This window comes from Adelges cooleyi, unplaced genomic scaffold (assembly GCF_023614345.1).
Source record: "Adelges cooleyi isolate 19-005CV unplaced genomic scaffold, UGA_ACOO_1.1 ACOO_flye_CR_arks_rails_tigmint_CR_PRNA_376, whole genome shotgun sequence".
In the NCBI taxonomy this organism is placed as follows: Eukaryota; Metazoa; Arthropoda; class Insecta; order Hemiptera; family Adelgidae; genus Adelges; species Adelges cooleyi.
In genome coordinates, this window is record NW_026096053.1 from 9289684 (window position 1) to 9301960 (window position 12277).

General features: G+C 31.3%; 2 protein-coding genes across 3 annotated transcripts; one reads left to right on the forward strand and one right to left on the reverse strand.

The window, feature by feature from the left end:
* Window positions 1-2: 2 nt before the first annotated feature.
* Window positions 3-3764, reverse strand: LOC126840296 (LDLR chaperone boca). Its single transcript, XM_050575941.1, has 5 exons — window positions 3399-3764; window positions 3208-3282; window positions 2428-2588; window positions 838-985; window positions 3-125 (listed from the first exon to the last, which is right to left on the reverse strand). Exons 1-5 carry the CDS (start codon window positions 3555-3557, stop codon window positions 93-95), a joined length of 576 nt encoding a protein of 191 aa, XP_050431898.1. The 5' UTR covers window positions 3558-3764; the 3' UTR covers window positions 3-92.
* A 254-nt stretch (window positions 3765-4018) lies between these two features.
* Window positions 4019-8713, forward strand: LOC126840630 (transmembrane protein 17B-like). 2 transcript variants are annotated; one of them, XM_050576500.1, is made up of 5 exons: window positions 4019-4228; window positions 4836-4934; window positions 6120-6223; window positions 6353-6466; window positions 6608-8713. In XM_050576500.1, exons 2-5 carry the CDS (start codon window positions 4844-4846, stop codon window positions 6842-6844), a joined length of 546 nt encoding a protein of 181 aa, XP_050432457.1. In that variant the 5' UTR covers window positions 4019-4228; window positions 4836-4843; the 3' UTR covers window positions 6845-8713. The 2 variants fall into 2 exon arrangements, with proteins under 2 accessions (XP_050432457.1, XP_050432456.1); XM_050576499.1 differs by lacking the exon at window positions 4019-4228 and having other exon boundaries at window positions 4833-4934.
* The last annotated feature ends 3564 nt before the right edge of the window (window positions 8714-12277 follow it).

A 12277-nucleotide genomic window follows, 5' to 3' on the forward strand; every position in this document is an offset into this window, starting at 1 on the left:
TTTTTTTTTTTTTAAAGAAATAATTTAAATAAATAATTAACTTGAAACATAAACTAAACAAATTAACTTAAATGTAGTATACGATGCAACAATTATAATTCAATCTTTTCAACATCGCCCTGTACCTGTAAAAATAAAAATAAAGTTAATATTAATAGTTTGTTTTAAATCATTTTTATTTTTATTAACCAAGACTAGGAATTTAGTTCACTTGCATCAATTATTTGTTTTACATTATACATTTAATTTTTGCCAACACTCAATAGCAAAACTAATAAATGATGAAACTGTTTTTTTCTCTATAGTCTTATACTGAGCATTTCAAAATAATATATACTTAGTATTTAGCCGGTTTACTGTGAGTTAGTTAATTAAATTGTAATGACAGAATAAAATAATACTTATAATGATTTATTATTAAATTGGCCAATTGAAATAACAGAAAACTTAATGCTAAAAATATTAAATGTTTTTAACTTTAAAACGAAGCAAATGTCAGAACACTAATTAAAAAAAAACCAATAAATTATTATTTGGTTTACAATATTTATGAATCAGTGTTTAAGCATCGCTATTAAATTATTTGATATATTCGTATATTTGATATATACATCAACATGGTTTATACTTTAAAAATATTTAAAACATAAATTAAACTATTAGCATTAAATTTTTTAAATGTGAAAAGTTTGATTTCTTGTATTTAAAATGTGTCTAACAAAATATTTTCAAAATAATGCATAATTCAAAATAAAAACAACGATTTATGTCTACTAAAATAACAATAAAACTGATAAACTTAATACATATATATTTTATTTAAATAAAGATACTTACGACAAATCCGTTAGCGGGGCCTTGATACACTTGGTTTTCAATTGTCACATCGACACAGTCTTCTTGCTGAACGAGGAAATCTTTGGCGTCCCAAGCTTGTGAACCATCTTTGTACATAAATATAGCTCTATTATCGTCGACCATAAACCTACAATATATATAAATATGTTAATTGTGTAAATACAAAATATTAATTGTGTAAATAAAATTTCTACTTTTTGTAATAATATTAGATAGAATTTTCTTCCACTATATTCGATTATTGTGTGAGTTATGGCTTGTTCGTACTGAAATGTAAATACTTTAAGAAAAAAAGAACTGTACTAAAGGTCAACCAAAGATAACACAGCATGATTAAAGAAAGACTTGTATAGACTTAATTTCCTTAACAAAGACCACTATTGAAACGAAGGAAAGAAAATGTAAATATACACCAAACGCCGAATAAAAATAGCAACATAAATATTGTGCAATTACACTTGTACAAAAGTTAAGTAGATACTTCAAATACGAAGATAAATCCCACTATTCAAGAAGACTACTAGACAGTCTATCAATTGTATCTATACAATATATGAGTAATATAATTTATGTACTATGTACTATATTTATAGTTTTTAATATATAAAATTAAAAACTTTTTCAGAACAGTGAAAAGTTGAAAAAAAAAGGAAAATATTATAGTGTCGTGTTTGTTTATAATAAATTGTATAAATACCAGAATACGATCACGTTGAGCAATATTACTGATTTGTTTTATTTAAAATTAATTAATTAATTAATTTAATTTTAAAGTATTAAAAATTAATTTAAACATTTTAAAATAAACACAAATTATTATAGTTGATGTGGAGTCCACAATAAAAAAGTTAAAACTAAACGTACATTACTAATCAATACACTCTTCTGAGATCACAGCACATTTAGTTGATTACCTCATAGTTATAACAGTAAGCCCTTTGTAAATCAATGATTAGTATTATATAATTATCTTGGGATCAAAACCAGTTTTTACCCCACTACTAAAACCAACCAGTCTACTATAGAATACAATACAGATAATATAATCATACTAGCAGGTCATTGGAATAATCATCTACAACAATTACTATTTTTTTAGTTTGTTAATAGCTATTTAAATACATTTATCATATATGTATACAATAATTTATTTTATTTCCATTTTGAGAAAACTGTATTATTGAGAATCATTCACTCGTAGTTTATATTGATAAGAATTTCTAAATATTTTTTATAAGACATTTGATGTAAGAAATTGTATCGTAAATTTACACTACTAATATAATACATAGGTTAGGTCAGGGTAATTAATTAATTCTGTAAATGGTCATAAGTTGAAAGAGTCAACCTTGAATTGAAAATAAATTTAATAATATAAAGAGCAAGGATTAAAACAGTTTTATTTTCGATCAATTCTATTCTAAAGGTGATAATTAATTAGTTTTTAAGGATGATCAACTGAAAAACATGATATAAATCTGACAACTCTGGATTATGGATATAAATAGGTGATGTTTTTGGCAACTTATTCTATAAATTAAAATTACCGTGTATACAAATTATTCAAACCTTTCAGCTTGTATATGGTTGTTCCACAAACTAGACTGCCACAGCTTAGTTAATTTATCGGCCTCTTCTTTATCATACTTTGGCGCCACCTTAACAAAAGTCATTAATGTTTTGCCTTTCTTTGATGCCTTCAATATAGCATCAGGATCGTCAAAATTCACCTAAAAAAATTATAGCATAATGAGTTAATTGTTATGACAAAAATTAATATACAAAAAAAGCATTGTATATTAGGTAAAAAAAGAATATTATTAAATATATTTTTGTAAGTAAGAAAATGTATTCAATGTCAATAAAGTTAATATTATAAACGACTAAAAGAAATATAAAAAAAATCAAATAAATGAGCCTAAATTAATTAGGACATGGAATATTTTAATAATAACGCTTTCATAACAGTATAGAATCAGATTTTTCTTACTTCTTTTGATTAAGAACTAAGTACAAAATTTCAAATAAGCTTTGATCATTATAATGCGGCAATAACAGAAAATAAAAAATACATTACATTCTAGCCTAGTAGTAAATAGTTAGGATGGGACCCTTCTTATCTATTCAATAGCTAAATATAATTAAAGATTTCTTTTTTTGTGTACAGTAACTGTATGGAAACTTACACATTTTTCAACTCTTAATGTAAAAAAAAAAAACAGGAATTTTTAAAATGACGATATTAAGATAATTCTTACTAATGAAATTATATTGGTATATAAACTGAAATTAATATTATTATTTTTATGTATATTATAACAATTTAAATGCAGTATAAAAAACAATTACCGTAGTAGGATCAATTTGAGGCGAAGGTCTCAAGTGTTCTGGTAGTTCATCTGGTTCTAAAGGTTCTTCGTCCTCCTATGGCAAAAACCGTTTAGAATCATTGACAGTAGGTACAAAAATTTACAACTAACCATGCAGGCAATAGGTAAATGTTGTCTAGGCTATTTTTAAATAATATCACCTATGCTCACCTCCCACTGGTCCAACAATCGTTCCAAATCGGCTTCGGTATAGTCGCGAATGTCTTTTTTGGCCCAGTCTGGCTTCGAGTTATCCGACGATTTTTTCGCCACTACCATTACTGCTGTGGCTAAGACCGACATCAGTAAAATACTTAGAGCGCCGTTCATTTTCAAAAAAACAAAATCGACAAGTGACCAATCACAGGATTTATTATAACAGACAAAAAAGATTATAATATAATGATATTATGAGTAGGAAAAATCCGATGCCGGTACACGACGCTATTTAAGAAAAAAAATAACTGTATACATATTATACTACACAGATATCATAATATTTGGTACACATAAATCGTATAGAAATCCACACGTCGACTCTACGAAATGATTATCATCGACGCCGCTTGGTAACATGGTGATAACAACTCATCGGTTGTTGGAAACCATAGAAACCACAGATGATAATACAATATTGGGAAAAAAATTATCCATCGTTAAATATCATGGAGGAGACGGTTACTTTCATGGATACAATTATTGTATGCCGGCGACAAAATGCCATGGATACGACATGACAAAACAACTGAATTTTTATTAAATAAAGGAAAACAATATAAAATCAAGTTGAAGTGTTTGATCGATAGCTGTAGGTGCCTATAGTTTACTAATACACAGAAAAGATACGCGTTATATAAGTTTAGTAATAAAGTAATAGGTAAATGCGAGAGTACCTAAAGTTTTTTATTTTTATTTACCGTGTAACGCGTACGTAATTGTTTTTATTACTATTTTTGATGTTAAAAAAATTGACAATATAAATCATTAAAAATAACTAGACGGTGAGCATTTACGATTTAATTTCTAAATTGAATTATGATAAATTTATTTCCAATGTATTGGCACGTAAACACCTAATTTGCACTTTAAGAATTACATAAAAAAATCAATTAAATTAAAAAAAACTGAAAATCTGAAAATAATCAATTTAATCTAGGTACATTTGATAAATCCAGATATTCTCATCACTATAACAAACGTTTGTAAATCGTAAAAGACCGACAATTCAAGTGAAAACGATATTGAATCAGTTTCATGGTTTTGCAGAAAACAATTTATTGAACTAATTCAAATTTCGTTTATTAAAAATTGCGATAAACTTATGATTTTTTTTTTTGCGAATTACATTCCAGTAAACATTTTTACTGTAAAATGCTATAAAAAAATTATTTAAAATTTTTTTTATCGAGTTATAAATTGTGAGCAGGAATGATGTAGAGTCGATGTTTGCTTAGGGGTTACCACTATAATATTTTTATTTTAATCCTCTCTTGGAAATTAAAATATTTATAGCTGCGCCACTATTTTATTTTATTATGTCTTAAGGTTTTAAGCGCTTTTAAATTAACGTAGCATAATATGTTTTGATTTAGTATTGGCAAAAAATAGATTCTAAAATGGGTGACAGTTGGCGACAAACAGTGATGAGTATTACTGACAGGATATTTCCACATATTCCACCGGACCAACAAATCGGATGCGCTTTTGGTAAACAATGAAATAATATAAAAAAATATTATTAAATGCCTTACGGGAAAAGTTCTCATGTCTTGTGGGATGAACCGTTTGTCATATTTTTTATTGCCAGAGAAACTAAGACTTTCTACAGGCCAATTTTGATTCTCAACATATAATTTCTCCGCGTGGTGTGTTTGAGTATCTGTAAGAAGTCTTCATCTTGAAAAAAAAAGAAATAATTTACATTTATAAAAATCGGACCACTCTACAAGGGGGGAGAATTTTTCTTGTAGTCATTTTTTACCATTAAAGATACATTTGTATTTTTCAAAATATGTAATTTATTTATTTTTATAAAATATAAAACTAATTATAACATTAGTATTATTCGAACATCGACAATTGTTTTATTCGCATTATCCCATGTTATATTTGAGTATAATAAAAAACGCAGTGTAGGGCATGTAAAGATTTCATCTTTCTTTGTTTACGGAGTTGGGCAGTGACAATATTTTGTAAATAAAGGTAAAATAACAGTCGTTATTTTTTTGTTTAAACTTCAATCGAACAACATCAAGATGTAGTATGATTGTTAGTTTGGACGAAGAGAGACGATTAAAGCTCTATTAAAGTTCTTTATCTCTCTTTACGTTTAAGGGGACGCCAAACCACCTGTTTATTAAGGAGTAAAGTATAGGCAATCTTAATTTAGAGTTCCTACTATAGTGTATACTTGTTAATATAGTAATGAGCATTCCCGATTCTTTATTGGTCGTTATTTATTTTTTGTCAGACTACCACAGTCATTTTTATAGCAAAAATTTAATTTTTTCCATAAAACCATTTTTTGTGGTTCGAAATTGTGAAGTTTTGAATGAAGAAAAAGCCAAAGTTCTTTCATCATTTAAGAGATGAAGAGTTCAGTAATGTTTTGTTGGAATCCGAGTTTAAAAATAGTATCAAAAAGCAAGCATTACAGCCTACCAAAATATCATAATACAGTATTATTCATTTGCATATAGGGTAAAAAATAATCACAATTATGAAAATCGAAGTCCAACAAAACACGGTAGCACTCATCACCTTCCCAACGGTATATCACTTATGTGTCTATGTTCATTGAAGATTTCGTAGCACGAAAAACATGTGTTTGGTATTCTCTTAATACCAATTATTTTATTCAATTTGTCTTATAACTTGTTTCTTTTAATCTAGAAAATGAAATCGTATCAAGCCTTCCATTACAGATGTCTTTGCACTTCAATGTAATTTATTTTCCTTTTTGGCTCTGTACGTTCGTGTCTTTGATTTGGTTTAAGGTAGGTAAACTGTATATACATAATCAAATCGACGTCTCATCGTATACCTCGTAATACGTCTCTCCAAAATCATAATACTTAATAATTAGTTAATAAAATTATGATAATTGATCAAATGTTTGCTTTCAGCTCGGATGTTTAAACATACTGGTCCAAACCATTCTTGTCGTGACGCTGTTTTTGATATGTTCGCTGGAATGCGCTAGACTTTACTTGGGCATTCAAGGAAATCTGAAAGAAAAGGTAAGAAATAAAACCGGCCACGACCCGTAACACGGCGGCGTCCATGAACTTGAGATTATGCATTGGGTAGCCTGCTGTTGTGAGCTACCTAATGTTTCTGACGTTTTCGCCTAATAAATATTACAAGAATTTTTCGAACAGATTCCGGACTTGGCGGCTTTTTGGATGTTTTCGCTGATCCTCCAGTTGCCGTTGCAAATGGTGTTTTTAGCGTTAAACACCGATCCCGTCGAAATGGCCGTCCAAGGAATCATGTGCGCAATGTTGTTGGCTCAGCTGGTTTTCGGATTCGCAGTCCTCCGCGACATGGCCAAACACCACAAGCTCCGGTTCCACATATCGCAGTTCTACGACGGGCAACACTGCAAAACGGACTGAGATCGCCTAACCCCCCCCCCCCTCTTGATAGATTTCAATACAAAGGTTTGGCATTCATCCGGCTCCGCAGTGTAGCGTATATACTCTGTCCCGCGAGAGAACGGTACTGCGCGTTATTCCTGTTTACTTTTGTCTGCGCAGGCGCATACGAGAGTAATGCGTTTTAGTTACTGCGCGGTACCCGTTCTCTCGCTAGATAGAGTATAGTATATTATTTAGGTGATCTGTTTTTTTTTTGTCCTTCTCGTTTGCCGGGATCGTAGGGGAGTGGGCGGAACGAGTAAGCAAAAACGTAGAGCGCCAAACAAAAGAACTCGCAACGTGGTGTACGCTGTCGAGGGCGAGTTAACGGCCGAAAGAGGTAAATGAGTCGAGGAAAGGACCGGTCGGGCATATTCAAACACCAGATGGAAGAGATAATAGAATATTACTCGGAAACACACAGAAGTATTTAATATATACACGTGCACGATGGCGCGAGCGTTCCAAGGGATGTTTTAAGGGTTAAATCCATTGTCTATGATGAGACTCGGGGGGGTGTACGTTTGTCTTAAACACACACACACACACACACACCGTCGTACTTTTAGAGCGTTGTATACCGTTGCGGTATCTGCTCTAGTTGTGTATGTGTGTGTGTGTGTGCATATATATGTAATGAAAGTTAATGAGGCTGAAATGCAGATTGCGCGGCAAGACGGTGCCGTTTTCGTTGATTAATGGCCCCCCGGCCGTCTTCTGTTCGCACACCCAAAAGGAAACAATGCGCGATAATAACTTTATTATGCCGGACGAGCACAGACCGTGTACGCGTATCTCCGTGTCGCTCTCAGGAAATAATATTCTAAACTCTGTACAGTGTGTGTCAGCGTTATCTCGACAGCTCCTCTGGGCCACTCGTATCAGAGTCATTAACTCGAAAATCGCGCGATTACTTTACGATCCAGACGTTTGTATGTACTTAATAATGCGGAAGATGACAATTAATGCTTGCAGAACCCAAGACACCCAATTATTTGTTTCGGTTAAAAAAAAAAAAAAATACTTGTCTTCTATTCCGCCCAAAACCAGATTTTAGGAGGGGGGCGATGTCCCTAGAACTCGACAATTTCCGGAACCTATCAATCAGTATTAAATACATACATACATAATTCGATGGCAGTGTGCCCACAATTATTAAACAATATTTTACAGGCACAGTATTTGAAAATGTATAATAGGAATCCGTACAAAATCCTTGCTACATACACATTATAGTCATTAACTAAAAAAAATAATTTTTATTTGTTCTGATAAAGTTTTGAAATTAAAAATTTTTTTTTTAGAGAAATGTTAATTATACCTAAAACTATATTCAGGTTCCCAATTGCTATATCATTCCATGTATTTAATAAAATTGACATGGCTTGTAGCACAGAATTAATTGTAATGCCTTACAATACTTGTATAAAATATGTAGAAGGTTATTATAAGAATCTATCTACTTATAAATTTCATAACTCAATACGACTTAATTAATTTTTTATAAAAATTGTCTATAAAATGAACTGTTATTTATCTAATTTTTTGCTTTCAAATGTATAGTCAAATACATTTTATTCATGTTAATCTAATCTAATGTAACCCAATGGCCTTTACGGCCAAGAGTAATAATAAAAAAAATTAAAAAAAACAAAATTGATCGCTGTACATGGCTGAATCATTTTTACACCTGTGCATAATATGACATCGATGTATGGAAGGAAGAACCATTTTTGTTGAATTGCCTCGGAGCTCAGAAGATTTTAAATCCTTACTTTATAGAACCATTGTTAAAATAATAGTTGTGAGAGTTGGCTTCAACATATTATTAGCTATCAACTTTCATAACAATATGTCTAACAATAAGTAATAACGTATTGTAAATTGTAATATTAATAATATTTGTAATATTTGTATAGTTTTAAAAATAATAAACACATATTTAATGTTTTGTAGGTATTACGTGTATACATTTTTTAAAATATTATTATTGCGTACGTGCTACATACATGGTGCTGGTGAAAATGATAGATTTGTAATCTTATTAGGTGCATCTTAACAAATGACGGATTTGTTATTACAATCAAGACTAAAATCCTGACGTATTAAGTGCATTGTCGTTTCTTAGTAATTAACAATGTTAATTTGTTTTGACAATACCGCCATTGCTATTATACCTTTCTAGAAATAAGAAAAGTATTTATTCTACGTAGGTTACATGATTTGCACAGCGTCAGAAAAGCTTAACCCACAAAAAATTGAATTTCAATACATTGCATTAAACATTTAAGAATAATACACCTAATATTTCGAAACCGAACTGTTCTCAACCTAAAAAGTTGATCCACTAAGTGGCAGTACTTAACTTTTTTCGGATTCGGCATTTAAACAATGGCATTTGAAAACTTATAATTGGCTATTTCTTGAAATAATGGTTGTGGGATAAGCTGGTGCTATGCGCCTTATGATTTAACATAATATCCCCTCGAGCGTTTAAGTCAATTTCTGGCTAAAAGTTAAAGCTGTAATTTTTTCTTATTCATTATTTCTCATTCAATGGTGTAGTACATAATATTTAGTTTTGGTTTAAGGATCATTTAATAAGCGTTTCATATTTGGTTGTGACTACCGTTAAACACCTTCGGGCTATGTATGCAGATTTGTTTTTCGGGGGAGGGTTAATGACGTGGATAGTAGTATACAGTAATACAGTCCGTTTGGTTTCTGGCAATATTTCGGGGGGCGACCCTAATTTGCAGGACGGCTTGTGTTTTGCGGCGTAAACAATATAAAATATCCAGTTCATTTTGATGTGGTTATAAAGTATTGACTGTAAAGTGATTTTATCCGTGTAGGCTAAAACTGGTACTTAAATACTAAAAACTTAAAAAGATAACTCTAAATAGATGTCTATAAAAATTTTGTCATGATTTGAATTTTTTTTTTAAGATTTAACGTTTTTATGTTAAAATATACAAAATCTGCCAAAAACACAGTTTTCCGGCAATTAAAAAAACCGGGTCCTGATTTTTTTCATCGTTTAATATGTTACGGATACATAGGAGTTCTGACTCCTGACAAATTTTCAACTAAAAGATCCCAAAATTACGGATAAAAAACTCAAAAAAAAAACGTGCATCTCCCCTAGGGGGGTGGGAAATGGGTTTAATTTAAATTTGAGATTATTGACGTACAGGAGCATACCAAATAAATACTCTTCTGAATTTCAACTCGATCCTACCCTTCTTTTCGAAATTATAGCCAGTAAAGGTTGAAACTTTAATACTAATATGGTTTTTTTTTGTTTTTCAAATTTTGACTGTGATGAAGTGAATTTTTTCAACTTTTACCCCCTCAAAGTACCAACTAGATAAAAATTTTGATTTATAGGATGGCTACTTGAAGGAATTGGTCCTATATTTAAAAAAGTTACAGTGTATACAGACAACAAAAAAAAACACATCATTGTAAAACAAATAGCATCACTGCTCCGCATCAAAGCTAAAAATACGTAGGTATTTGATTTTTTTGTGCGACCCGGCGTATAATTTTAGGAAATGTTTTACTTATAAAAGAGTTATGTGATCATCTCTGGACTGTTTCCATATTATATTATTATCGTTGTATTCAGTAGTTTGTCTACATAATCGAATATATCATTGTATTATTTTCTAGATTGTTTTTTTCATGTTTATTTTGTATGTATATATATTATACAATTTCCAGCTCGCAGGTTTGCGACACTTGGATAAACGAGCGTAGTCAGTACAAGAGAGTACGAAGGGACGGCAATAATGAATCGCACTTGCCGGGAACAGGTGGCCCTTTACAAGGGGTGGTTAGTTGTTGTAACGAAGGGTCGTCACCCTACGGGCAATACTGAATGGCAGGTCAATTTAATAGTCATTCGTATTTTGTTAGAGTATGTTAAATAAAAAAAAACCTCGTCCCTAAACTAAATGGTTTTTAGTTCGACACTAGAGCGGTAAAAAAAAAATTTGATTATTCTTGAATTGGATAAGCCGCGGTCTTTTTGTCTGCGACCATTCCGATCCATTTGAGATCTACAATCATTTTTATTATTTGCACATCATACGTGACGTTATGGAAACGTGTCACGGTCAGAAATGAACATTTATGTGTTGTACATATTACATGCAATCATATCATAGTTGTACAAAATTATTCGTATTTCGATCCAACTAAATTGAGTATAGTAACTTTACTTCAATAATGTATAGAATGTTTAGGTACAAGTAATAAGACATTTTTAGTATTTAGTTGGTATCAAAAATTGTTTGATAAATACAGTAAAATTATAGGTATTTGCAACGATAATATATTATATATAATATATTTTTTTTAATAGTTTTTGCAAAAATCCTATAGGTACTGTGCATCGTATTATAGAACACAAACAAGTATAAGAAGTATCGCTTTTAATGATAATTAATTAGGTTGTAACGTTATTGATATTATAGATTATTATTGGTCAACACGAATTTGATACAATTTCATCCTCAACTTCTTCAAAATTAAGGGAAAAAAAATCATCAACATAAAACAGACTTCTTCAAGTTTGACTTTAGACAGTTTTTAACACGTTAATTTTATAAGACAGTTAAAATAAATTTCAATCTATGAAATATCAACCTATGTGTACCTATGAAATATAATTTTCCCCTTCCTCTCATTTTCTTCTATTGATTTGGGGATCGCCTAACCTAGTTTTCAATCTTCATTCTATCCAATGTGTTCTCGTGGGTTTTGTTCCATATCACTTTAAACAATTATAAAGTGAATGCAGATAAGTTTCATTGGCGATTGCTTTATGCTTACAAACTTGTTTTAAAACAAACCGTCACGTGTACACTTTTGGTTGTTGTCACTTCGAGTTAAGCAGATTAGAATCTAGTTGTTTTGCTCTGCGTCACGTGTGTTTAATTTCAACCCTGTCCGGCTGTAAGTTGTGATGGTTTACTCGGTTGTGAGTTGTTGTGATTGGTTGTGAGAATGTTATGTATACGTGACAATCGTCAATGCGCATCTGTAGTGCTGTCAGTGTTCTATATTGCATAGTTTATGCGGATCGAGGTAGAGAGCTTATGCTATTGCGGCGGGACAGACACCGTCGGAGGCCACGACTTTTCGGGTGATTTGAACGCCGAACATCTGGTTCACGCCTTTGAAATTTGAATCGAATCCTGACGGATTAAACGCTTTGACCGCCGACCCGACATTGTACATTATCAGCAGCAGCTATATATATTTAGTACTCGTTATCGATCGGCCCGGATAAATCGACCGAACTCCTTTTCATACGTACACCACCCCTCCCCCCATGTGGGCTGCCAGAGCGTTTAACGAGTATCGTGTTGGGCAGCTAACATGTGTTGCGGCAGATGCACGACG

Bases quoted from the DNA above. Each gene is read 5' to 3' on its own strand.
- LOC126840296 (XM_050575941.1), bottom strand. From the start codon at position 3,557: ATGAACGGCGCTCTAAGTATTTTACTGATGTCGGTCTTAGCCACAGCA. The intron at 3,283-3,398 runs GTGAGCATAGGT...TTTTTGCCATAG, and splicing joins GATTGTTGGACCAGTGGGAG to GAGGACGAAGAACCTTTAGA. The intron at 986-2,427 runs GTTTGAATAATT...TATATATTGTAG, and splicing joins AACCATATACAAGCTGAAAG to GTTTATGGTCGACGATAATA.
- LOC126840630 (XM_050576500.1), top strand. From the start codon at position 4,844: ATGGGTGACAGTTGGCGACAAACAGTGATGAGTATTACTGACAGGATA. The intron at 4,935-6,119 runs GTAAACAATGAA...CTTTTAATCTAG, and splicing joins ACAAATCGGATGCGCTTTTG to AAAATGAAATCGTATCAAGC. The intron at 6,224-6,352 runs GTAGGTAAACTG...GTTTGCTTTCAG, and splicing joins TGTCTTTGATTTGGTTTAAG to CTCGGATGTTTAAACATACT.